This window comes from Phyllobates terribilis, unplaced genomic scaffold (assembly GCF_046119375.1).
Source record: "Phyllobates terribilis strain yellow unplaced genomic scaffold, ASM4611937v1 Scaffold_12__6_contigs__length_324123572, whole genome shotgun sequence".
Lineage (NCBI taxonomy): Eukaryota > Metazoa > Chordata > Amphibia > Anura > Dendrobatidae > Phyllobates > Phyllobates terribilis.
Window position 1 is genome coordinate 117,919,823 of NW_027362772.1, and position 26,205 is coordinate 117,946,027.

Sequence of the window (26,205 nt, forward strand, 5' to 3'; positions counted from 1 at the left end):
CACTGAAGCTAATAGCCTCAGTGAAACACATCTCCCCTCCAGTACTTTGCAAGTGACTTTGTCACATATCCCCCCTCTGCCCAAAATGGAGGGTTTTGGCACCTTCAGTCATCAAAACAGGGAAGTCTAGACAGGGCATCTGCATTGCCATGTAGTTTCCTGGGTCTGTGCTCCACATGAACACTAATGTCCTGGAGCACTAGAAACCACCTAGTCACCCAGGCATTGTTCCCCTTTCTTTCCCTCATCCATCTCAGGGGTGCACAATCTGACGTTAGCCTGAACTTTCAGCCTAACAGATAGTAAGTACCTCAGGGTGTCAATTGCCCATTTTATGACCAAGCACTCTTTTTCCACAACAGAGTATTTTTTTCACAGGTAGAGAGTTTTATGCTTAGATACAGGATGTTCCTCCCCGTTTACTTTTTGGGACAACACGGCGCCTAACCCGATCTCTGAGGCGTCGGTCTGGACTACAATCTCCTTATTGAAGTCAGGTGCGATCAAGACCTACTGCTTACACAGGACGAGCTTCAACTCTTGGAACGCCATTTTTGCTTCAGAAAACCATTTGGCCATCGACGTCTTCGTGCCTTTAAGAAGGTCAATCATGAGTGCGACTATCATGGTGAAATTTGGGATAAATTGAAGATAGTATCCCACAATTCCCAGAAACGCCCAGACCTGTTGCTTCGAGATCGGTTGCGGCCAATTTTGGATTGCCTCCACTTTATTCACGTGCGGTTTTATTTCGCCCCTTCTGACGATGTAGCCCAAGTATTTTCCTTCTTCTTTCCCCATGGCACACTTCTTTGGGTTCATGGTAAAAACTGCCTTCCTCAGTGCATCCAGTAGTGTCAGGACCTTCTGCAGGTGACTTCCCCAATCTGGGCTGAAGATCACAATGTTGTCCAGATAAGCTGCAGCCTACTTTTTGCTAGAGGCTAGGATCTGGTCCATGGCCCTATTGAAGGTAGCTGGGACTCCCTGCAGACCGAACGGCATCCTGTTATATTGAAAGCACCCGTGAGGTGTAGAGAAGGCCATGTTCTCCTTGGCACTTGGGGACAGGAGAGTTTGCCAGTACCCTTTCTTTAGGTCCAGGGTGGTGATGTACCTAGCCTCTCAATAAGTTCATCAACGCGGGGCGTCGGATATGCATCAAACTTGGACACCTCATTTATCTTCCTGTAATTGTTACAAAAATACCATTCTCCATCAGGCTTCGGCACCCGGACAATCGGGCTGGACCAGTCACTCTTTGATTCTTCAATGATGTCAAGCCTCAACAATCTCCTCACCTCTTAAGAGATTACCGCGGCGGGCTTCATGAATCCAATACGTCTTTTGGTTCACCCACACATGCGATTCCATCAGGATTGCATGCTCCACAACCTGCTTATACCCCGGCAACTACGAAAACAGGTCCCAGTTCCAGTGAAGCTGTTCTCAGCACTGTTGCTTCTGAGTCGGTGACACTGTCTCTGGCATTGTGACGTCCTTGACCCTGGCCCCAGGATTTACCCCCAGGCATGTATTTTCCACCAGTTCCCTGTCTTGCCATGGTTTGAGTAGGTTGATGTGGTACACTTGGTATGGCTTTGATCTCCCTGGCTGGTGGACCTTGTTAGTTTACATCACTCAATTTTTCAACCATCTCATATGGCCCCTGCCACTTGGCTAGGAACTTACTTTCGATCTTGGGTACCAACACTAATACCCGGTCTCCAGGGCTAAACTGTCTCACTCTCGCTGCCTGATTGTAAATCCTTGCCTGGGCCTCTTGTACTTGAAGGAGGCTATCCTTGACAATCGGCATCACCTTCGCGATTTGGTCCTGCATCTGGGCCGCATGCTCGATGATGCTCTAGTGGGGTGTAACCGCTGCTTCCCATGTCTTCTTTGCAATATCCAGAAGTCTCCGAGGGTGCCGTCCATATAGCAGCTTGAGAACCCCATAGAGTCCTGATAGAGTACAGCAGGTATGGTAGCGGGCAATCATAGTCTTGGCCTTCCTTTTCCATGATCTTCTTAAGCATGGATTTCAAGATCTTATTGAACTTCTCTACCAGGCCGTCCATCTGCGGATGGTACACTGACCTCCTAAGTTGTGTAATCTGGAGAGCCTTACACAGCTCCCTCATCACTTTAGACATAAAAGAAGTTTCTTGGTCTGTCAGAATCTCCTTTGGCAGGCCTGTCCGAGAGAAAATATGGACTAGCTCTTGGGCTATACTCCTGGCAGATGAGTTTCTTGGAGTACCACCTCCTGGTACTGTGTTGAATAGTCCATCACCACCAGGATGTATTGGTGTCCTCTGGCAGACTTAACTAGGGGCCTGACAAGGTCCATGGCAATCCAGTCAAATGGAACCTCTATAATGGGCAATGGCACTAGGGGACTGTGGAATTGTAAAACGGGAGCAGTTAGCTGACAGGTAGGGCAGGATTGGCAGAAATTAACAATCTCTTGGTGACATCCAGGCAACTAGAACCTCTGAAGGACCCGCTTTTGTGTTTTGTCTACTCCCAGTTACCCACCAAGACATGAAAATGGGCCAGATCTAGTACCCTATTCCTATAGGGACCAGGTACTAACAACTGCTCTATCACTTCCTCTCTTAGTTTAGTGACCCAATACAGAGCTCCTCATTTAAATCAAAATGTGGAAACCTGGTGTCAGACCCTGGCTCTTGAGCGACCCCATTTAACACCTCACATTGTCAAATGTCAAATGCCCCTTTTAAATTAAGATCCCACATTTGAGCAGTCCCAAAATCCCCCTTCCCCCAGCAACCTCCAATTCAGAAATCTCAGCCTCTTTGATCACAATTTCATCCTCGTCACCAGCAAAGACATACAGGGGGAACTCATCCGCCTCCAAATGCGATGGGAATTCATCATGGTTTAACTGGCTCCTGTCTGAGTCACTTGACACCCTCATCTTCCGCCATAAGTCCCAGAACAAGCTAAAGTACTGCCTTATTATCACTGGGTGTAGCAGGTCTTTAACCACTCCAACCTCATGGAACTCACCACAGTTCTTTTTTATAGTCACTCTGGAAACGGGGCAGTCCTTGGCATCCCTGTGATGCCCACGTGTTTTCCGGGGATCAACTGGTGGATGAGTGTGGCTCTTCCCAAGGTCACCAAATTCCCCAAGTTCAAGGGTCATGTCATCTGTACCCTATTTATTGTTACGGGACATGTCTGCGGCCCCTCACGGGGCTGATAGCCCAAACTGAAGGCTGAATAGGCATAATACGAACAGCGCCTCCCCATGCTGCAGTCCATCTATTCAGAGGACAAAGTGCAGCTATGTGTCCAGAACCGTGACATCTCCAACAGGTCAAGTCTTTACCAGCAGTTTTTGGTAACCCCTCAGCAGCCCCTTGGAACCTCAAACTCCCCTCAGTAGTGGCTCTACTTTCCCTCTTTTGAGATTTGGGCTCCTTCTGGGTACCCCACTATGGGAATACAACAACGCCCGGCTTCCTTAGGGACCTGTCAATCACATGGTACCTTTCTACTAGGCCAACCAAGTCTTCTGTATTTTGGGGGTCTTCTTGGGCAACCCAGGTCTGCATTGTCATGGGAAGGGAGTGCATAAATCTGTCCTTCATGGCCCGCTCTACCATCTGGGCTGGGATGGAGGTCTCCAGCTACAACCACTTCTGTACCAGATGCAGTTGATAGAACATTTGGGATCAAGGGGGTTTATCACCGCAATACCCCCAGTAGTGGACTCTTTGAGCTTGGAAAGACAGAGTCACCCCTGAGCATGCAAGTATATCAGTTTTTAGTTTGGAATATTCCTGTAAGGCCAGGTCATAATACGCCTTCTGGGGCTCAACAGTTAGATAGGGAGCCAGCACCTATGCCCACTGCTCAGGTGGCAGCTTTTCAGACTTTGTTGCCCTTCCAAAATGCTTCCACATCATCGCCTGGGGTAATTTTTTGCATTGCTCTGCTTACCGCCTTCTGGACGTATGTGTCATCTCCTGGACTTAGGGGAGAGGGTGCCTGCCGCAGGGAGCAACTCAATCTGCTGCTGCTGTTGTCAGGACTGGTCCTGTTGCTGCTGCTGCAGATGCTGCTGCTGTTGTTGAATCTGTTGCATTAGCAGCTTACTTTGCGCCTGATGTACCAGATGTTGCTGCTTTTGGGACAGCTGTTGCTGATGTTACGCTTTCACAAAGTGCTTAATCAGGTCCTCCTTGCTGCTTGACTTTGCTTCCTGGCTCACTGCGGACTTCACCCAAAACATGCAAGTTATCCACAGCCATCACACAGGCTCCCTTGGGAAATTGCCCGCACTTCTAGCACCAACTGTGGTGCTGTCTCTTTATATTTTCAACTGGTTTATTTAGGTACAGCATAAATCAGGACAGGGTTAGTAACTTAAACATGAGCTTTCTGGCATAACGGGAAAACTAAAGATAATGCATTCATAATGCAAGCACCAAATAAATAAAGATGTCCACTTATCCACTACAAAACAGCAAGTCAACAATACTCATTGTTGTGACATATAGATAAATATGAACAAATAAAATACTTCCTTTAGCAGCTAACAATGCATCCCTCAGAGCTCATTGCCTCAATCAATCCCAACATGTTTCTGCCGTTCAATATTAGGGGTAGATCAGAGAAATTCAAAGGACTCCAAGCAGATTAGTCATGATAGCTCCAGTTTTCTAATGTATTAGTGTGACCCAGACAGTGTAAGATGTCACACTGTAATAACTATAAGAACTAGTGGGGACTAGGCGACTGTCATGGTGAATACTAAACCCTGAAATTTAGAAGGCAAGCAAATCACAGATTTTACTTTACCCTTTAAGCCACTTGAAAATAATTTTTAAAGGTCTAAAAAACCCCTTTCAGCTAATGGGTATTTAGAACTTTAACTGTACAGCTGCCAGAGCTTGGCTTTATGATGATAATTAAATCCAGATGCAAATGACATTTGAGAGGACAATTTTGGGGAGAGCCAAGTCAGGACACCCTACAAGCAAAATGCAATTATGCAGAATTTCAAGGACTCAATTACCCAGTCCAGAGCTATCCAAGCCTTGCAAAGGAATTCAGCAGCCCCCAACTTTACTTTTATTTTCCCTAAAGGCAATAGTTGCAACAGTTTTGATTAATTTTACCTTTTTCTCAGTCCACCTGCAACAACCATTCCTTTAAAGTTCCTAAGGCCCCCTTCACACATCCGCTTAAGAAAAACGTACTCGTGAGGCAGTTCGTTTTTTGGCCATCCATGTGTATGTGTGACCTCCAAGAAAATATAGATTTTTAGGTGTTATAAATGTGCAAAAATATAGATAGACATATTGATACAGTAGATAGATATCCGTGAGAAATATAATTAGTGCCTTGCGTGTGTTGCTTACTGTACATGTATTAACCAAATAAGTAAATAAATGAAAAAATGATGTGGAGCCCCCCCCCCAGTTTTAGTAATCAGCAAAGGTAAAGGATCGTGATATGAAAAAAAATATATATATTGCAAGAATTTTTTTTTTAAATGTATGTAACCCAAAAACCTGATATGACAATAGTTCATTTCTAATGACACATTCCTTATATATTAGTGGATGCTAACTGATTGTCTTGCCCCATACTAAGAGTCCATTAAACAATGTCTAAGTAAGGATCTTGATGTCTATATAGATAGTGGGTCTCCAGACCTGAACTGAAAGGTCTCATATATTCCTGTGAGGCTGTTCAGTTCAGGTCAGAAGTCCCGTGACTGGTCCAAAAATCATTGATAATACTCACACTTTATTTGGCCATACAGTCAAAAGAAGGGCTTAGATGAGCATACATTGTATGTATTATGGTTTCTGACTTGAAATAAATTTGGAAATATTAGCTTTTTCGAATGATGTATACATTTAAAATAATTGCCTAATCTACACTATCATTTTGCTTATTATATTTAGGGGAGATTCAAGAAGAGATGACGACAACAGCAGCTTATCCTTTAGAATGGAAAGCAGGTATTTAAAAAAATGTAATAACTCTGCATTAAAGTGTAGATAAATATAATATATGAAAAACCAAGGTCTTAGCAGCTACTTCAGTGCAAACAAGTCTCAGTTTTAGACTTATACTTTGCACATTAACTATATAGTGAAAAATACTGATGAAGTCAAAAATTCAAGCAAACATTCATGCAGCATCAAATATATTTTGGATTAAAAGAGCAAATCCATGTGAAACTTTCTTATCAAGTTATCATATTACTTTTCAAATCCTTTTCTCGAAGGTACTGAATGCCAGTCATATTGTAAACCATCCCACAGTCGTGTGCACATGAACCTTCGCAAGTACTGCAAAAAAGATTATGGTATGTAAAATGTTACGCTTGTGTAGACATTAAAGTTGTTACTTTGTTGTTAGCATCACAATCTATACATTTTGTTAATGCAACTTCAGTTTTAATGGGTTATCCTAGAGATGAGCAGATCAGGCAAAATTCAAATCCAAAAATGGGGCCTGAAATGTAAGGCAAGAGGTTAAAAAGAAAAAAAAACAGACCTTTCAGCCATCTCCTCTGCTCACTGTCCACTGTCCTGTCCTCTGCATCTCGGTCAAGTAACACCTCCAGCCTAGTATTCACTCTAGACTTGGGCTTTCAACTGCGAGTAAGCCCGGAGCATGTGAAATAAACTCTGGGGTATGATTGCAGCCGGAAGCTGAGGCCTACAGTGAATACCAGGTTAGAGATGCAACACAACAGAAGATCAGAGGATGGGACAGTTTGTGCTCTACTCTTTAGAAAGATGGTAGCCTCAGCTGGACATCATATTGTGAAATTTGCACAGACCAAATTACAAAAATCCTTTTTTTCCAGAATAAGGATTTTTGTAAAATTTGAGTAGAATTCAATCCCACTTAATTAAATTTGCCTGTATCTTGGTTATTTTCAAGGTTAACAAGTTAGCCTCTAGTCATTGAACATTTGATAACTCGCTGATCTCTGGGGGTACAACTGCTGGGATTAATAATGATACTGAGATTGGGCACTGGATCCCAGAGATTGGGGCCCAGTCACCATGTCTTGAATGTAGTGGAGGTGAACATTATTTGCCTCCATTCCATTCATTGTCAAAGGTACTGCAGATAATAACTAGCACAGCACTCAGATTTTTCCAGCAGTCCCATAGACAATGAATAAATCAAAGGTTGAGCATATGACGCCATCCCTGGACCGTGGGGTACTCGGTGGCGGGCAGGTCGATGCAGGGGATGTCACAGTGGCAGGGACCCGGTCTGTGACCCAGGGCAATCAATAAAAGGGGTTTATTTGAAAAGGGGATTATAGTTTTTATAGTTTAATGTTCATGACGCCACCTGTGGTATGCGGCTATATGGAGCCGCTGCTGCGGTGCAGATCCCTGGAGCTGAGAGTGATGCAGCAGAGTTGGTTCAGCTCTCCACAGGTAGAGCTAAGCTCCAGGGCAGTGCAGTGATGATTAATGAGGTAGATGTTGCTGTGCAGTGTAGTGCAAGGAATGGCACAGATAATAATTCTAGGACACAGTGGGGTGCAGTCTTCAAGGTTTACTCACAGTTGTTGAACTCCAGGTTACCAGTACTAGAGTAACCTCCCACGTCATCCTGCGTTCACCAATGAAGGGGTTCAGCAATCTCTCAAGTAACTCAGGAGTACTTAAACAGGACCCTATTCTATGTGCCTTCCTCTGTCGTCTTCCTGCGCTGGCTCTCACCCTCCTGCCCTGCGCCTCACAATCAGTGTCCCAAGCCAGTAGCCTCAGATCTTGTTGAGCGACCTGCATTCCCCTGGACCCTCTGTGGTCACCATTTCGGCAATGGAATTGTGGTGGTTGGCAGCTGCACCTTGCAAATACAGCAGCCTCCAGTTTTCTTGCTGAGCCTTGTAGTTCTCCACTAGTTTCAGGGCCGGTCCCCTCTGCGGCCTGATCCCTCTACGTTCCTGCAGATTCGGACGCACGGGTGGCATCCACAATTCCCGTGCCCCTAGGATCCCTTCTGTTCCTCCTGGAGCCTTCCTCTGCCCCCATCCTCTCTCTCGCTCTCCTGGGCCTGTCTTACTTGGCCCCACTCCTCTCAACTCCTGCTCCAAGCAATGGAGCCATCAGCCTGGACCTCCTCCACTGCACTCCTGAGCAGGACTGGCTGCTTCTAGATGGTTCCTTGCTTTCTTATACTCCTACTGAAGTGCTCCCCTAAACTACTTCCTCTACCCACACCTACTACATGGTTCCACCCTCCAGCCAGGGACCAGGGACTGTGCTCTCCCTTAGGAGCAATCTCGCTTTCCCTCTGAAGTAGAGTGTAATGAATGCAAGTGTGAGGGTCCCGAGTAGTACTCCATCCTTACCTGAGAATGGGATATCACACCTCTGGATGAGATGCAGTACCTCTGTGGCGACTGAACCCGCATGGGCGCCACACATGCACATCTCTGGTTCATTCAGTTGTGCATTATAGATAATTTAGTGACAAAGAATGTACAATTGGTGGAGAAATCTTGAAATTGAGGGACATAGATCTTTTTCCAGCCTATGTAACTTTGTGATATGGGAGTCATAGGAAACCTTGCTGTAACCTGATATTCAGCTCCCCCATGGACCGACCGAGGATTTCCTCTGCACGGATGGTCTTGTAGCACAGCAAGAAACAATGAAGGAAAAGGAAGGTACATCCAGCAAAGGGGCTTTTTTAGCCACGTATTTGATAGGTGTTGGGAGTGGAATTGTTTTATTGAATGCAGGTCTATATGAAAAATTAAATAGGTCTATGTTGGAAGATAATGATATATATGTGGAACTTACATCAGATCCAACTTTGTCATTTCAGTTGAAGCTCGCATTGGTCTTGGAGGAGGGGGTGAACATGGGGGCCATCACTGAGAAACTAAAGAGTGATCTCATAGTTGAATTTCCGGTTGTGGCTGCTTTCCATTCTTTAACCAAAATACATAAAAATGTTTTACCCCTTCCTTTGAGACTAATAGTAGCAGGAATAGGTAGCTTGGAAGAGAGACTGAGCCAGTGGGTGGATATGTACCTACAGCCCCTAGTTAGAGAATTACCCAGCTTCATAAGAGATACCAAGCATGTCACCTCCTCCTTGGATAGACAAAAATGGGAATCTAATTTTATGTGAATCACATGCGATGTGATCTCTTAATATTTGTGCAGTCCTCACCATCAGGCATTAAATGTACTGTCCAGTCATCTAGACAAATACAGCACACATACCACAGCCATTAAACAATTTCTTAGAATGGCTGTGGAGCACTTATTGAAACACAATTATTTCACGTTCAATAAAAGGTTCTTTCTCCAAAAATGAGAAGCCCAAATGGGGGCTAATTTTTCCCCTTGCCTAGCAAATCTGTATATGTCCAAATGAGAGAAGCTTTTTTTGTTTACGGACAGTATGTTCTCATCCCATATCAGGTGGTATTGTCGCTATATAGATGACCTCCTCCTGATATGGGATGGGAACATAGAGGAGGCTAATGAATTTGTCTCATATATTAATAACATCTATATGAACTTGAAATTCACTTCAACCATGAATATTCACAAGATTAATTTTTTAGATATCACTTTGGAAGGACATCTCATGCGTGGTATACAGATCTCGCCATATACTAAAAATACTGATGTTAATTCCACCTTATTGGTGACTTCATGCCACCCCGCTCATGTAGTCAGGAATGTGCCAGTGGGAGAAATGATGTCTGACAGCGATTCTCTCTCAGAGAACATAGAAGAACTCAGAGGAGTAATCGCTCCTTTGTATGGAAGACTCGTGTGAGATGGCTGTTGGCAGTATACTTGGCTGAACCATCATTCGGCCGACAGCTTTCTAAAGTGTATAGGGCTTTAGTATAACACTTGTACTCATACTGTACTGTATATGGCCTCGCTCAGACTGCTGAATTTTTAGTCTTTGTATTGTCCTTACACAACATATAGAACAATTGGCAATGGAGAAAATTCCCTGGTCGGCCGGTTATGACAAACTTTAGTGAGTGAGCAGACTTCACAAGCGGATATAAAATCTTTAATATCATTATGCATGGATGGCCACCAAAAAGTATAACAATGGCTTTTCGAGTAGCTGTGACCCCAGAATGACCGCTCAAGATGGAATCATGAAACTTATTTAACAGACACAATCTTAGATACACAGGCACAAATTATTTGGATCCTCAAGTAGCTAGCGAAAGTAATCAATGATTGGAATTCATGGATTTCCTTTTCCAATTTTGTGTTTACCATAGAAACCACAATACCCTGAGGAAGAATGGAGGATTGAGGTTCTGGAGGAGAAACTGGATCGAGACTGCGAGATAATGCTTCAGCTTAAACATTCTTAGACCCCGGCCTTAATGTGATAGAGAAGTTAGACATAGAGAAAAAACAAGGATCATCTGGCCTGTCCAGTAGTTATTCATTTAACTAATTCAATGTATGTTAGATTCTTGAGATTAGTGACCACAGTAAAGGCCCCGGCACACTTAGCGACGCTGCAGCGATCCCGACAATGATACGACCTGTCAGGGATCGTTGCTGCGTCGCTATGTGGTCGCTGGTGAGCTGTCAAACAGGCAGGCTCACCAACGATCAGGGGAGCAGCGACATCGTGGAAAGAATCTTTCCATGATGTCCTGCTCCTGGTTACCAGCCTGCTGAAGCAGGAGCAGGCTGGTAACCATGATAAACAGCGGGTTACTAGGGGCACACGCGCACCTTAGCAGAGTGGTAACCATGATAAACAGCGGGTTACTAAGTGCACGTGTGCCCCTAGTAACGCGCTGTTTATCATGGTTACCAGTCTGATCGCTGCCCCCGCTGGTCACACGCAGCGATGTGTGCTGACCAGCGGGAGGGCAACGACCCAAAAAAGGTCCAGGACATTCTGCAGCGATCAGCGACCTCACAGCAAGGGCCTGATGGATGCAAAGTGTCACACATAGCGACATCGCTGGTGAGGTCGCTGTTGCGTCACCAAAACCTTGAATCAGCAGCGATCTCGCTATGTGAGACGGGGGATATACTCCATTCCTCAAAGGCCAATTTAACAGCATTTAACTCATGATTAGTGTTGATCGAGCACTAAAATGCTCGGGTGCTCGAAGCTCGGGCCAAGCTCACCGTGATACTCGGGTGCTCGACCCGAGCAACGAGCCCAATGTTAGTCTATGGGAGACCCGAGCATTTTTGCGGCGGCATCCCCGGCAGTCTGTAGAAAGCCTAAAAAGTGCCCAAAACGTGACAGTGCTCAAATGACATGGGGACAACATGGGGATCGCCCCAGGAAGCATTTCTGACCCCCAGGTCACTGCTGTCAACAACGTGGTCAGAGGTATTACGCCACTTTTACGGGCTCACAATAAAACGTTCAAAAACGAAAGTGAAACGGTTTTCCTGTGAAATATGTTAAGGAACATCTTTTCCAGGGTAAAGACTTGTGTATAAGGTAAAATAAATAACCAAAAACAAAAATACTCCTCCACACCTTGGGCTATGTTCACAAGTAGCATTTTTTATGGGTTTTTGCACTTTTGTATTGCTTTCAACCGTGACAAATGCATTCACCGGGAAATGTCATTTTAACATTTTACAACCTTATCTGGCCATGTGCTGTGTGACACATGCATACAGTGCTGAAAAGACATGGGAACAGCATGGGGAAGACCCCTCGAAGCATCTCTGACACCCAGGTCACTGCCTAAAAGTGTGCCCATCAGAAGTGACCCTTGCCACATCAGAAGATGCAGACTTGCAACTATCTCCGTGCAAGTCCTTGTCCCAGGGCAATGTTCAACTGTACCTCCCCATTCCTTGCAATGCAAGCGCAAGTATGCAGCCTTCCACCAACCCACCCCCAGGCTGCAAAATCATACTGCTTGCTTGATTGCACTTGAAATTGGGCCTTTTAGGCATGTGGAGGCGGAATCTGACCACCACGTCATGGCTGCATCGGCGGCCTGGTATCCATACTCAGTCCCCATCCGCCCGGCGACCGGGTGTCCATACTCGGTCCCCAGCCGCCCCGCGGCCAGGTGCCCACACACAGTCCCCAGCCGCCTGGGGGCAGCCGGGTGTCCACAAACGGTCCCCAGCCGCCCCTATTTGTTTGTCCCGGTGCGCCTTATACAGAAGAGCGCATACCAAAACATTACCTGTGCCCTCCCCAGTGCATTTAGTGGGAAGGACAGCCTAACTACAAACATGTAGGCAAGTGAATGTGGCCAGGGAAGGTCCATCTCACGCCTTCAGACTGCGTTAATATTATCGAATCCGGGACACAGTTGGACACTGGGATGCAACATAGACATAGAGGATTGCGGGTCCTGGGTCAATCAGACTTCAACACAAAGTTCAGAAGATAGACAGCAGCAGTGGTCGGCCTCCTACACAACGAGTAAATTATTCATGATCATGAGGCCATCCATCTCCTTAGCTTTCTGTTCCTTGGAATGCAAGCGCATGTATGTAGTAGCGGCTAGGCCTGAGGTGGTCAGCGTTTTGGCGCATATCCTACCTCCTTCGAGGATTGCTGGATGTTTTCCTGCTACTATCCCAGTTCTATGACTCCCATTAAAAAAAAGCTTCAGGTGATGAATGATGGATGAGGTGGTGGCAAAGGAGAAAGACCAGGAGGAACAGGGACCATTCACATCAATATCAGGCCAGTCAACCACACATGTCTTGTAGGATATGTTTCTGTAACAAAAGGAGCGGTTCGGCTACACAGTTATAGGGCATACAGTGAGTGCAATGCTTACCAAAAATTTCGAGGTACTCTAGTGCCCCTTGGAAGTGACATGGAGGTCAGAGGGCCTTAACTAAACCGTTTTTACCATTTATAGCAACAGGGTCTCCTCTACACTGTTGGCCTAAGCAGTGAATGGAAGGCTTTCCAAAAAATAGGAGGAACTGCAATGCCCCTTGAAACAGATGTGGATTACAGCGTACTAAAAACCTTCTACCCATTATTGGGGAGTGGGTCTCCCTTAGTGTTCGCCTATGCATTGAAAAGCAAAAGCTGACTAAAATTAGGAGGAAATGCAGTGCCCGTTGGAAGAGTAGTGGAGGTTAGAGGTAATTAAAAACAACAATTCAATGCCCCTTGGAAGAGTTGTTGAATTCAGTGAGGTTTAACAAGACGGTTTTAATGCCTCTTGGAAGAGACGTGGAGGTCACAGTGGAATAAAAAGACAATAACAATGACCCTTGGAAGAGACATGGAGGTCACAGTAGCTTAACAAGACGATTTTATTGCCCCTTGGAAGAGACGTGGATTTCAGAGTGGTTTAACAAGACGGTTTTAAAGCCCCTTGGAAGAGACATGGAGGTCACAGTGGAATAAAAGGACAATATCAATGCCCCTTGGAAGAGTGGTGGAGGTCGCAGTGGATTAAAAAGACAATATCGATGCCCCTTGGAAGAGTGGTGGAGGTCCCAGTGGAATAAAAAGACAATATCAATGACTCTTGGAAGAGTCGTGGAGGTCACAGTAGCTTAACAAGACGGTTTTAATGCCCCTTGGAAGAGACGTGGAGTTCAGAGTGGTTCAACAAGAAGGTTTTAATGCCCCTTGGAAGAGGCGTGGAGTTCAGAGTGGTATAACAAGACGGTTTTAATGCCCCTTGGAAGAGATGTGGAGTTCAGAGTGGTTCAACAAGACGGTTTTAATGCCCCTTGGAAGAGACGTGGAGGTCACAGTAGCTTAACAAGACAGTTTTAATGCCCCTTGGAAGAGACGTGGAGGTCACAGTAGCTTAACAAGATGGTTTTAATGCCCCTTGGAAGAGACGTGGAGTTCAGAGTGGTTTAACAAGACGGTTTTATTGCCCCTTGGAAGAGACGTGGAGTTCAGAGTGGTTTAACAAGGCGGTTTTAATGCCCCTTGGAAGAGACGTGGAGTTCAGAGTGGTTTAACAAGGCGGTTTTAATGCCCCTTGGAAGAGACGTGGAGGCCACAGTAGCTTAACAAGACTCTTTTAATGCCCCTTGGAAGGGACGTGGAGTTCAGAGTGGTTTACCAAGACGGTTTTAATGCCCCATGCAAGAGACGTGGAGGTCACAGTGGAATAAAAAGACAATATCAATACCCCTTGGAAGAGTAGTGGAGGTCGCAGTGGAATAAGAAGACAATATCAATGCCCCTTGGAAGAGTGGTGGAGGTCACATTGGAATAAAAAGACAATATCAATGACCATTGGAAGAGACGTGGCGGTCACAGTAGCTTAACAAGACGGTTTTAATGCCCCTTGGAAGAGACGTGGATTTCAGAGTGGTTTAACAAGACGGTTTTAAAGCCCCTTGGAAGAGACATGGAGGTCACAGTGGAATAAAAGGACAATATCAATGCCCCTTGGAAGAGTGGTGGAGGTCGCAGTGGATTAAAAAGACAATATCGATGCCCCTTGGAAGAGTGGTGGAGGTCCCAGTGGAATAAAAAGACAATATCAATGACTCTTGGAAGAGGCGTGGAGTTCAGAGTGGTATAACAAGACTGTTTTAATGCCCCTTGGAAGAGATGTGGAGTTCAGAGTGGTTCAACAAGACGGTTTTAATGCCCCTTGGAAGAAACGTGGAGGTCACAGTAGCTTAACAAGACAGTTTTAATGCCCCTTGGAAGAGACGTGGAGGTCACAGTAGCTTAACAAGATGGTTTTAATGCCCCTTGGAAGAGACGTGGAGTTCAGAGTGGTTAAACAAGACGGTTTTAATGCCCCTTGGAAGAGACGTGGAGTTCAGAGTGGTTTAACAAGGCGGTTTTAATGCCCCTTGGAAGAGACGTGGAGTTCAGAGTGGTTTAACAAGGCGGTTTTAATGCCCCTTGGAAGAGACGTGGAGGCCACAGTAGCTTAACAAAACTCTTTTAATGCCCCTTGGAAGGGACGTGGAGTTCAGAGTGGTTTACCAAGACGGTTTTAATGCCCCTTGCAAGAGACGTGGAGGTCACAGTGGAATAAAAGACAATATCAATACCCCTTGGAAGAGTAGTGGAGGTCGCAGTGGAATAAGAAGACAATATCAATGCCCCTTGGAAGAGTGGTGGCGGTCACATTGGAATAAAAAGACAATATCAATGACCATTGGAAGAAACGTGGTGGTCACAGTAGCTTAACAAGACGGTTTTAATGCCCCTTGGAAGAGACGTGGAATTCAGAGTGGTTTAACAAGATGGTTTTAATGTCCCTTGGAAGAGACGTGGAGGTCACAGTAGCTTAACAAGACGGTTTTATTAGCCCTTGGAAGAGACGTGGAGTTCAGAGTGGTTTAACAAGACGGTTTTAATGACCATTGTAAGAGACGTGGAGTTCAGAGAGGTTTAACAAGGCGGTTTTAATGCCCCTTGGAAGAGATGTGGAGTTCAGAGTGGTTTAACAAGGCGGTTTTAATGCCCCTTGGAAGAGACGTGGAGTTCAGAGTGGTTTAACAAGACAGTTTTAATGCCCCTTGGAAGAGATGTGGAGGTCACAGTAGCTTAACAAGACGGTTTTAATGCCCCTTGGAAGAGATGTGGTGTTCAGAGTGGTTTAACAAGACGGTTTTAATGCCCCTTGGAAGAGACGTGGAGTTCAGAGTGGTTTAACAAGATGGTTTTAATGCCCCTTGGAAGAGACGTGGACGTCACAGTAGCTTAACAAGATGGTTTTAATGCCCTTTGGAAGAGACGTGGAGTTCAGAGTGCTTTAACAAGACGGTTTTAATGCCCCTTAGAAGAGACGTGGAGGTCGCAGTGAAATGAAAAGACAATATCAATGCCCCTTGGAAGAGTGGTGGTGGTCCCAGTGGCCTGAAAATACAATATCAATGACCCTTGGAAGAGTCGTGGAGGTCACAGTAGCTTAACAAGACGATTTTAATGCCGTTACAAGAGCCATGCAGTACAGCATATTAAAAACATTATTCCCATTATTGGGGAGTGGGTCTCCCATAGTCTTTGCCTATGGCTACCAAGCAAAAGGTGCCAAAATTTAGGACGGATGAACTTGCAATGCCCCTTACAAGAGCCATGCAGTAAAGCATATTAAAAACATTATTCCCATTATTGGGGAGTCGGTCTCCCATAGTCTTTGCCTATGCCTTCCAAGCAAAATCTGCCAAAAATTAGGACGGAGGAACTTGCAATGCTGGCAACACTGACCATGGTCTCCCTGGTGGTATAGTGGTGGTGGAGGCTGAGGATAAGGAGAAGAGCAAAAAACAGCCAAAATGAGGAAGCGTATACCCATGTGTGGGTATGAAGCGATGCATGGGAATGCACCTCCCAAAATAACACAGTGGATTTGACTTTATGTTACTCTGCAGTCATTTGGTGGTGATGAGAAGTCTGGCCCAATCCAGCCCTTGTTCATTTTGATAAGGGTCATCTTGTCAGCATTGTCAGTTGACAGGTGAGTTTGCTTATCAGTTATAATTCCCTTAGCGGCACTCCAGTGGCACTAAAAACACGCTCTGATAACACGCTAGCGGCAGGGCAGGCCAGGACCTCCAAGGCGTACAGAGTGAGTTCATTCCAAGTGTCCAGCTTGGATACCCAATAGTTAAAAGGCACAGAGGAATCATGGAGGATGCTGGCAAGGTACTTCCTCACCATCTTTTGAAACTTTCCACTCCTTGTGAGAGTACCCAGCGCCTCAGGGCCTGTAAGCTGGGCGGGTCTCAGAAAACTGTCCCAGAACGTTGACAGTGTTCCTCTGCTTCTGCTGGATTGGAGTTGGGTCTCTCTCACCTGTACGCCTTGGTTGGGCAACGAACTGTGACCTCTGCCGCTACCGTGTTCAGATGGGATTTTTATTTAAGAGTTCTGCAGCAAGGGCCTTCTGGTATTGCCCCATTTTTGAAGACCTCTCCACCTCAGGAATAAGAGAGTGAAAGTTCTCCTTGTAGCGGGGGTCTAAAAGTGTCACCAACCCTTAATGACGGTCACACAACATTTTGACAAAGCGAAGGTCACGGTTAATGCAGCGTAACATAAAGTCAGCCATGCGTGCCAGACTGGTAACGGGCAAGACTTCCGTGTCCTCACCAAGATGACGACTGACCATGCTCTACTCCTCCTCCTCCTCTTCCTCCTCCTCCCCCTGTCATCAGGCCACCCACACTGAACCGAAGGTATGACAGTTGTACAGGTACTACCATCTACAGCGCATGATACCAGCTCCTGTTCTTCCTCCTCCTCCTCTCCCTCATTGTCCCCCAATGCATGTTGGGATGAGATGAGGCTGGGCTGTGTGTAATCGCCGGCTACGGCTTCTTGATCCATCTCATCATACTCTGGCTGCAATGCCTCCTCTTTAATTCACTGCAGAGAGTGTTGCAAAAGACAGACAAGTGGGAGGCTAATGTTAATGATGGCGTCATCGCCACTCACCATCTTGGTGGACTCCGCAAAGTTTGTCAGGATGGTACATATGTCAGACATCCAGGTCCAGTCCTGAGGTCTTATATGTGGAGTCTGACCTGAATATCGACAGCCTTGTTGCTGCTGGTACTCCACAACTGCTCTCTTATGCTCACAAATCCTTTGCAACATGTGGAGGGTAGAGTTACAATGTGTGAGGACATCACACACCAGTGAGTGTGCCGGAAGCTGCAAACGCTGCTGAAACACAGCAAGGGCGGCAGAAGCTGTAGCCGACTTCCGAAAATGACCTGACAGGCGGCGTACTTTGACGAGCCGATCTGGCAACTCGGGGTATGATTTAAGAAACCGCTGAACCACGAGGTTAAGCACATGAGCCAGGCATGGTACGTGTGTGATCTAGCCTCGCCTCAGAGCCGCCACCAGGTTACGGCTATTGTCACACACGACCATGCCTGGATGTAGGTTCAGCGGTCTCAGCCACAGATCTGTCTGCTCTTTCACAGCTGTCCAGAACTCACAAGCAGTGTGAGGTTTATCACCTAAGCTTATGAGTTTCAGCACAGCCTGTTGCGGCTTGGCTGAGGCAGTACTGTAGTGCTTCCAGCTTGTAACTCATGTAGTGATATCTGAGATGGAGGCGGAAGGATTCCGTCTCCACTAGCCTAAAAGGCAGCATTTCCAACGCAGGTAGTCGTGAAATGTGCAAATTAAGGACTGTGGCCTGTGGGGCGTTGGCTGCAAATTTGCGCTTTCATTCAAATGTCTGGGATATGGACAATTGAACGCTGCGGTGTGACGTGGACGTGGAAGTTTATGCTGTTTCTTGAGAAACTGCCATAACAAATGAAGACTGAGAGGAGGGGGCATCTTTGCATGCAATATGGACAGGGGATTGCCTTGCACGCACAACAGGAGGGTTCTCTTACATGCACAACAGTGGAAGAAGCAGTGGTGACACCCGCTGACACTGGTCGTGGACCCTGGGGTTCATCTCACAAAGTCGGGTGCTTTGCTGACATGTGCCTGATCATGCCGGTGGTGGTCAGGCTGGTAGTTTTGTCACCCCTGCTGATGCTGGCCTGGCAGGTGGAACAAATGGCCTTTTTGGGGTTATCAGCAGAGTCTTTAAAAAAAATTCCAGACACTGGAAGACCTACTGGTTGTACTGGCAACATCCCTCGTGTTGGTCTTACGAGGAACGGTTGCCCGCCTTCTGTGTGCGGCCACCACACTGCTTCTTCCTGCCTGTTGGGGTACTCTGCCTCCCTCCCCCTGTGTGCTGCTGGCCTCGCTCTGCGTGTCCTCCTGTCACGTTGGGTCAGTTACTAATTCATCCACCACCTCCTCCTCTTCCATTTCCGCGCCACGATCCTCCTCCTCACTTCGTGGCAATTGTGTCTCGTCATCGTCCACCTCTTGTGACAAATTGCCAGCGTCGCCTTCCTGTGGCCATGGCTGTTCAAATATTTGGCCATTGCTACATGGGATCTCCTCTTCTACCACTTCAAGCGGAGCAGGCGAGGGGCCCAAATATGGAAATGGACCAGTGAACAGCTCTTCAGAGTGTCCAGCTGTGGGATCAGTTGCTGTCTGACGACACTCGGCATGGTGGGAGGAAGGAGCCTCAAGCTGAGGAGGAGTATGCGGTCGACACTCACGGCTACTAAGACTTGACCATGTGGAAGACCGACCGGAGTTGGCGGTGCCCAGGTGACTGGAAGTATTATCCGCTATCCAATTAATAACCTGTTCACACTGATCAGTTGGCAATAGTGTTGTTGTTGTGTGCTTCCCTAGTAATTTGGTCAAGAACTGGAAGCGAGAAGATGTGGCTGTTGGTTGTGGCACATTTTCACCTTGGCCACGGCCCCGTCCTCTGCACGCACCATCACAAGAACGTCCAGTACCACATACCTTGCCACGCGTCTTGCCCATTGTAAATGAAGTAAAATAGCTTACACTCACACTATCAATGGCAAAAGGGTAATAAAAGGGAGATTAGAACCATTGAAGATCAAAACCACAGTTCTATTTCTCTGGCCTACGCAAGAATCTTTTAAACAGATATATTTGTGTCTGAACAGTCAGCGAGACACTCAAACTGTTTTTTTTATGGAAAAAGGGCAAAAAAGTGGATAATACAGAGATTTGGACCGTGGAACTGCAAAACCACAGTTCTAGTTATCTGGCCTACACCAGGCTCTTTTAAACAGATATATTTGTCTCTGAACACTCACAGACACACTCAATTTTTTGGGGGGGCGGGGGGGAATACCAAAAGGTTAATAAGACGGGTATTTGTACAGTCTGACTGAGGAAAAAATAAATAAAAGAGGATTTAGATGAAAAAAAAGGATTTTTCCTGGCCCCTGTGACCTGGGGCTAAGTCTAGCAATTTGATAAGCAGCACACAAGACTGTAATTCAGTGTTTGTAGGTATAACAACTGCGTCTCCTATACAGCCTGCCTGCCTGATATCTGGGATGGATACTAGTCTTGAGAACCACTGTTTGTTTGATTTTGCAGGCTTTAGAGACCCTACACTACCTATTTCGCAGTATAAATCTCTCCCTAGCTCAGCAGCACTCTCCCTACACTGTCTGATCCGGAGCGACTGTGTCCAAGATGGCGGCGCCCGGTTTTAAATACTCGAGGTGACGCTGTGCGGCCAGCCAATCACTGTAATGCCCACAACCAACATGGCTGCGGCATTACAGTGACTGGCTGGCAATCCTTGCATGTTCATTGGCTCTGTAAAGAGCGACAAACGTGCAGGGTGTAGACCCTAGCTCCCGCCCGAATAACCCGAAAATGCTCGCCGAACATCCCGAGTAGTGAGATGCTCGGGCGAGTACCGAGCAGTGTCGAGCATGCTCGCTCAACACTACTCATGATTCCAAATATCATAATTTCTTTCCGCAGATGAGAATTAAAAAAAAAAAAAAAACACATTGACGCAGGTTAGTCAGAGTTTTGGACCCCTGCAGTAAAACAGCACCTATCACGTCCTCTGAAGCATCCACCTACACAATAAATTATTCTTTTAGATCGGGTTGGATTAGAACATGACATACTATTTTAATTTTTTAAAAGCCCTAATAGCATCCAGAAACCAAACCCTTACAAGTAAAGAGGTCAGTAAGAGGTTTAGCAATCTGAGAAAACCACTTGATAAATTTTCTATACTAGTTGGCGAATACAAGAATATGTTGCAAAGCCTTATAGTCACGAGGTTGAACCCAATCAATTATAGCCTGCACCTTCCCATGATCTATCTTAAACCCTTCTGCTTACAAGATATACCCTGAGAATGAAATTTCCTGAACAAAAAAAAACATTTCTCTAATTTTGCAAACAAAGACTTTTCCCTAAACTTTTGTAATACTACATGGACATCCCAGTGCAATCAGAAAAAAAGTATCATTCATGAACTTTGAAAAACAGTAGATACATTGGATAACCCAAACAATATGACAAGATATTCAAATAAACCCTCAGACATTAAAAACTCAGTTTTCCACTCATCACAGTTCCGGATGTATATCAAATTGTAAGCCCCTCTAAGGTCAAGTTTAGATTACCACTTAGCTCCCAAAGGTTGATTAGATTGGTCGGGATAGGTGGAAGTGGGTATGTATTTTTAACAGTGATTTTGTATAGTTCATGGAAATCGAGGCAAGGACTGAGGCCACCATTTTTCTTTTTAACAAAGAAAAATCTGGCAGCCACAGGGCAGGAGGAAGAATGAATATGACCCTTTCTAAACTTTTGTTAACATATGCTTTCATGGCGGTCCATTCATGCCCAGATAAATTGTAAAGGTGAGCTTTAGGTAATTTGGCATTATGAACAAGACTAATAACTAGAGATGAGCGGTGTTCGACTCGAACTGTTCGCCAATCTCAAATTCGAGCTGTTTTGGGCGGTGTTCGAGCCGTTCGGCAAACATGAACGATTTGAAAAAAAATCGGCTGTTGGAGGTTATGTTCGATAACTGTTCGTGCACCAAAATCATAGCTGGATTTTTTCTCAGTAATGCTGAAAATTAATGTTAATATGCAGTTTAGTGTACAGCAGGGCGGGGGGAGGGGCAGGGGATGGATCTCTGCAGGAATAATGAAGATCTCCATTTTTTTTTCTCTTTCCCGCATTTGCAGTTTGGAGGTGCAATCTGTCAGCCTATCAGCAGCGCACACACGGAGCGAACTGCTTTTTTTCACACAAGCATGGGCATGTGTCATTGGCAGTGTATGTCACATGTCCTTGCCCTATAAGACCAAGCCATTTTCCCCGTCGCCACCATTTTCTCACTGCTGCAGCTGCGTGTTAGACGGCACCGCTGTTGCTGTGTGCGCTATACCTTGATAATTTCAAGCCAATTTTCACACAAATCTACAGATAGCTTGGGAGTAGGAAAGAGTTGTGATTGCAGTCCTTTTAAGGACTAGGTTACAGCATTTCCTACGACTTTTATCAGGCAGGTCTGTGCTCTTAAATAGATAGGTTGGGAGTAAAGACTAATTGTAATTGCAGTCCTTTTCAGGACTAAGTTACATCAGTTCCTATCAGTTTTTGCCAGACAGGTCTGTGCCAGTGCTGTGCAAGTTTTTTTCACAGCATTTGGCTAAATCTAGTAAAGCAAATCCTTTTTGGCCTATTGCAGAGTGTGTTAGTCAGTGGAGTAGCCTATCTGTGTTGCAAGCTACACCACCTGTGTATAGAATACCAATTTTTTTACTGCACCTAGTGAAGTAAAACCTTTTGGGCATAGCATCATTCTATTAGTCCATCTATACTAACCTCCACCAGGTTGCAAATTGAATATAATTTTTTTCTGCATCTAGCTCTGAAAAAATATTTGGGATTCTAGCAGTATGTGGGACTTGGTCTATTAGTCCATCTATACTGACCTCCATCAGGTTGCAAATTAAAAATAATTTTTATCTGCATCTACCTCTGAAAAAATATTTGGGCTTGTAGCAGTGTGTGGGACTTGTTCTATTAATCCATCTATACTGACCTCCATCAGGTTGCAAATTCAATATAATTTTTTTCTGCATCTAGCTCTGAAAAAATATATGGGATTCTAGCAGTGTGTGGGACTTGGTCTATTAGTCCATCTATACTGACCTCCATCAGGTTGCAAATTAAAAATAATTTTTATTTGCATCTAGCTCTGAAAAAATATTTGGGCTTCAAGCAATGTGTGGGACTTGTTCTATTAGTCCATCTATACTGACCTCCATCAGGTTGCAAATTCAACATAATTTTTTTCTGCATCTAGCTCTGAAAAAATATTTCAGCTTGTAGCAGTGTGTGGGACTTGTTCTATTAGTCCATCTATACTGACCTCCATCAGGTTGCAAATTCAATATCATTTTTATCTGCATCTAACCCAGCCAATACTTTTGGCCTAATACCACAGTTTGGCCACTCAGCTCTGCTCGGTTCCCATCCATTGTTTTTTTGTGCAAACAACTCCAGAGTTGTGAATTAGTTAACCACCGAAATGAGTGGAAAAAGGCCTGCTGCTGGTGGAAAGGGGAATAGGCGTGTTGGGAAGGGGAAAAAAGGTTGTGTCCGTGGGGTAGGTGTTAAAGCAACAGTAACATCTGCAGAAGAAAGACCATCTTCCAGCCAAACTAAAATGTCTACTTCTTTTAGCGGATAATGTGATAAGATCCCTTTCTTACGGCCACGCCAATCGCTACAAATTCCAGATGAGGCACAAAAACAGCAGGTGCTTCAACGGATATCAAGTGCTCCTTTAAGTTGGCTCTCCTCCTCCTCAACTCCAACATCACAAATACTCCAGTCCTCAGAGGTGTCACCCCAATCGCACTTGCTTCCTCACAGCTCCCAAATCTCCAGCTGCCCGTCTGAGTATGGGGTAGAACAGATGGTTGAGTCTGCAGAGCTGTTTACTCATACTATAGCCTGGGAATCAGAGGTCGGCTCCAGAGCTTCTGTGAATCCAGACGAGGAAATGATCTGCACTGATGCCCAGAATCTTTAGGAGTCGGATCCAGGACCAGACGCACAAGGTTCTAACCATAATGAAGACCCTCATTCCCAAACTGTAACTCCTGTTGGTGGAGACAATGAGGAAGACGATGATGAGACTCAAATACCTGATTGGAGCGACAACTTTAGTTTTTTGTCAGGGCAGGAACAGGTTGGCTCTGAGGACGACGGGTGTGATAACACACAGGCTGATGATGATGAGGTTGGAGATCCCACTTACTGTCAACCCATAGTGAGCCAAGAGATGAGGTCAGCAGAGGAGGTGGAGGAGGATGCTAGTGACGACGAGGTCAGGTTGCGCCTTCCTGGACAGAGACGTAGTACTGGAAGCACGTCAACAACTGCATCCTCAAACACAACTCTGCCTCTGACCACAAGTCGTGGTGGCTCTTCAGGTCGCATGGGTGCTAAGCCTTGCATAGCCTGGGCATTTTTTCAGATCGATAAAGATGACCCAACTCGTGTTATCTGTAACATTTGTCAGCAAAAGCTAAGTAGAGGCCAAAAAATACATAGTTTGAATACTTCATGCATGAACTGGCACATGGACATGAAGCATAAGTTGCAGTGGGAAGCTCACTGTGCTACAATGCGGCCTAGCCGGCCGGGCCAACCACCGTCTGCCACATCTTGTGCATCCGCGGCCTCTTCATCCTCTGTGACTGGGGGGACAGCAGTCACACCTGTTTTGGGACGCAGACCTGCCACCTCTTTATCCGCAACAGCCAGCGTGATTGTCAGGTCATCCTTTTCTTTGGAGGTGGTAACACCAGCTGGTGTTGAGCGCTGTCCGACATCGATAGCACCACCTTTGGATCAAGGCAAGCTAACATATCCACCTGCATCTTCCTTACAGAACGGCAGTTTGCCGGAGAAACCCTTATCAACCCCGTCGAAGCACAACAGCCAGCCATTGGTCCCTCAGATGTGGACAAGTAAAAGACCATTTCCTCCAAGCCATGAGAAAGCTAAGAGGTTGAATTTCACCATCTGCAAGCTCTTGGCTACAGAAATGCTGCCTTTCCGCCTGGTGGACACAGAGGATTTTCGAGACCTTATGTCTGTCGCAGTGCCCCAGTACCAGATGCCCAGTCGGCACTACTTCTCAAAGAAAGGTGTGCCTGCGCTCCACCAGCATGTCGCACACAACATCACTGCTTTTTTGAGAAACTCTGTGTGTGACAGGGTGCATTTCACCACAGACACTTGGACGAGTAGGCATGGACAGGGGCGTTACATGTCGCTGACTGGGCACTGGGTAACTATGGTGACAGCAGGACAAGGGGCTGCTGTCCAAGTCTTGCCATCCCCACGAGTTGTGCGTCAATCCTCTTTATGTCAAAGTTCCTCCACTGCTTCTGCCTCCTCAACCTCCTCTCGGTCCTCCACCTGCACCCAAAGCCTGTCTGGTCATGCCACAAGCTTTCTAACTGCGCAGAAGGGATCCTGCACACCTCCTTACTATGCTGGCAGTAGGGCTCAACGTCATCAGGTGGTTTTTACTTTGAAATGTCTGGGAAATGTGAGTCACACAGCTGAGGAGTTGTGGTCAGCTCTGGAGAACCAATTTCATGAATGGTGGTCTCCACTGGACCTGAAACCAGAGAAGGCCGTGTGCGACAATGCTGCACACCTGGGTGCGGCCCTTCGCCGGGGCAATGTCACACACTTGCCTTGTATGGCTCACGTGTTGAACCTGGTTGTCCAGCAATTTTTAGCCCACTATCCTGGACAAGATGGCCTTCTGCAGAGGGCACGGTCGCTGTGTGCTCACTTCCGCCGTTCGCATCCCGCAGCTCAGTGACTTACATCTCTACAGAAGTCGTTGGGCCTGCCACTTCACCGGCTAAAATGCGATGTGCCTACCCGGTGGAATTCAACTCTGCACATGTTGCAGCGACTGTGTCAGCACCAACAAGCCCTGGTGCAATACGTTGTGACATATAGCCTGGGCCAATGAGATCCAGAGGTGGGGCAAATCACGCTGGAGGAGTTGTCTCAGATCAGGGACCTATGCACCCTTCTGCACAGTTTTGAAATGGCGACGAAGATGTTTAGTGCTGACAATGCCATTATCAGCATGACTATTCCGGTGATTTACATGCTGGAGCACATGTGAAACAGAATTCGGTGTCAGGTGGTGGCACAAGAGGAGGTGGAGGAAGTAGAGGAGGAGGAGTTGTATGCGGAAGGGCTAACATCTGCAAGGTCCAGACGGTCGGCAGCACCAAGGCGGCAGGCATGTGAGGGTGGGGGAGATGGTTTTACCAGGGCGCATGGTAGCAGCCAAACTAGTGAGGAAGGTGCAGGAGCCCAGGAAGAAGTGGAGGATGAACTGATGGAAGACTCATCAGATGAGGGAGACCTTGATCCCATTTCTGTTGTGCGAGGTTGGGGGGAGAGGACAGAGGAAGGAAGCATGATTGTTACCTCGCCACCAACACAACAGGGACTTGGTGCTCCTGGATTCGCAACACACATGAGTGCCTTCTTGCTGCACTACCTGCAACATGACCCTCGAATTGTAAGAATTAGAAATAATCCTGACTACTGGGTTGCCACACTGTTAGATCCCCGGTACAAAAGTAAATTTGCAGAAATTATTCCTGCCATAGAAAGGGATGCACGCATGCAGGAGTATCCGCAGAGACTGTTGCAGAATCTTACATGTGCTTTTCCACAAAACACCAGTGGTGCACGTAGTGAATCTCATAGTTAGAACTTGCCAACCGTGGGACCGTCGAGTGTTCAGCACTCAAACCGTAACAAAAACACAGT

General features: G+C 46.1%; 1 protein-coding gene across 2 annotated transcripts in view; it reads left to right on the plus strand.

Annotated features, from left to right (window-relative positions):
• NTN5 (netrin 5) overlaps positions 1 to 26,205 on the plus strand; it is a 327,955-nt gene that overhangs the window by 220,633 nt on the left and 81,117 nt on the right. For both annotated transcript variants that reach the window (XM_073656246.1, XM_073656245.1), the window contains 2 exons: positions 5,952 to 6,008; positions 6,278 to 6,358. In XM_073656246.1, the coding sequence (XP_073512347.1) occupies positions 5,952 to 6,008; positions 6,278 to 6,358 (138 nt within the window). The remainder of the gene's footprint in view (positions 1 to 5,951; positions 6,009 to 6,277; positions 6,359 to 26,205) is intronic.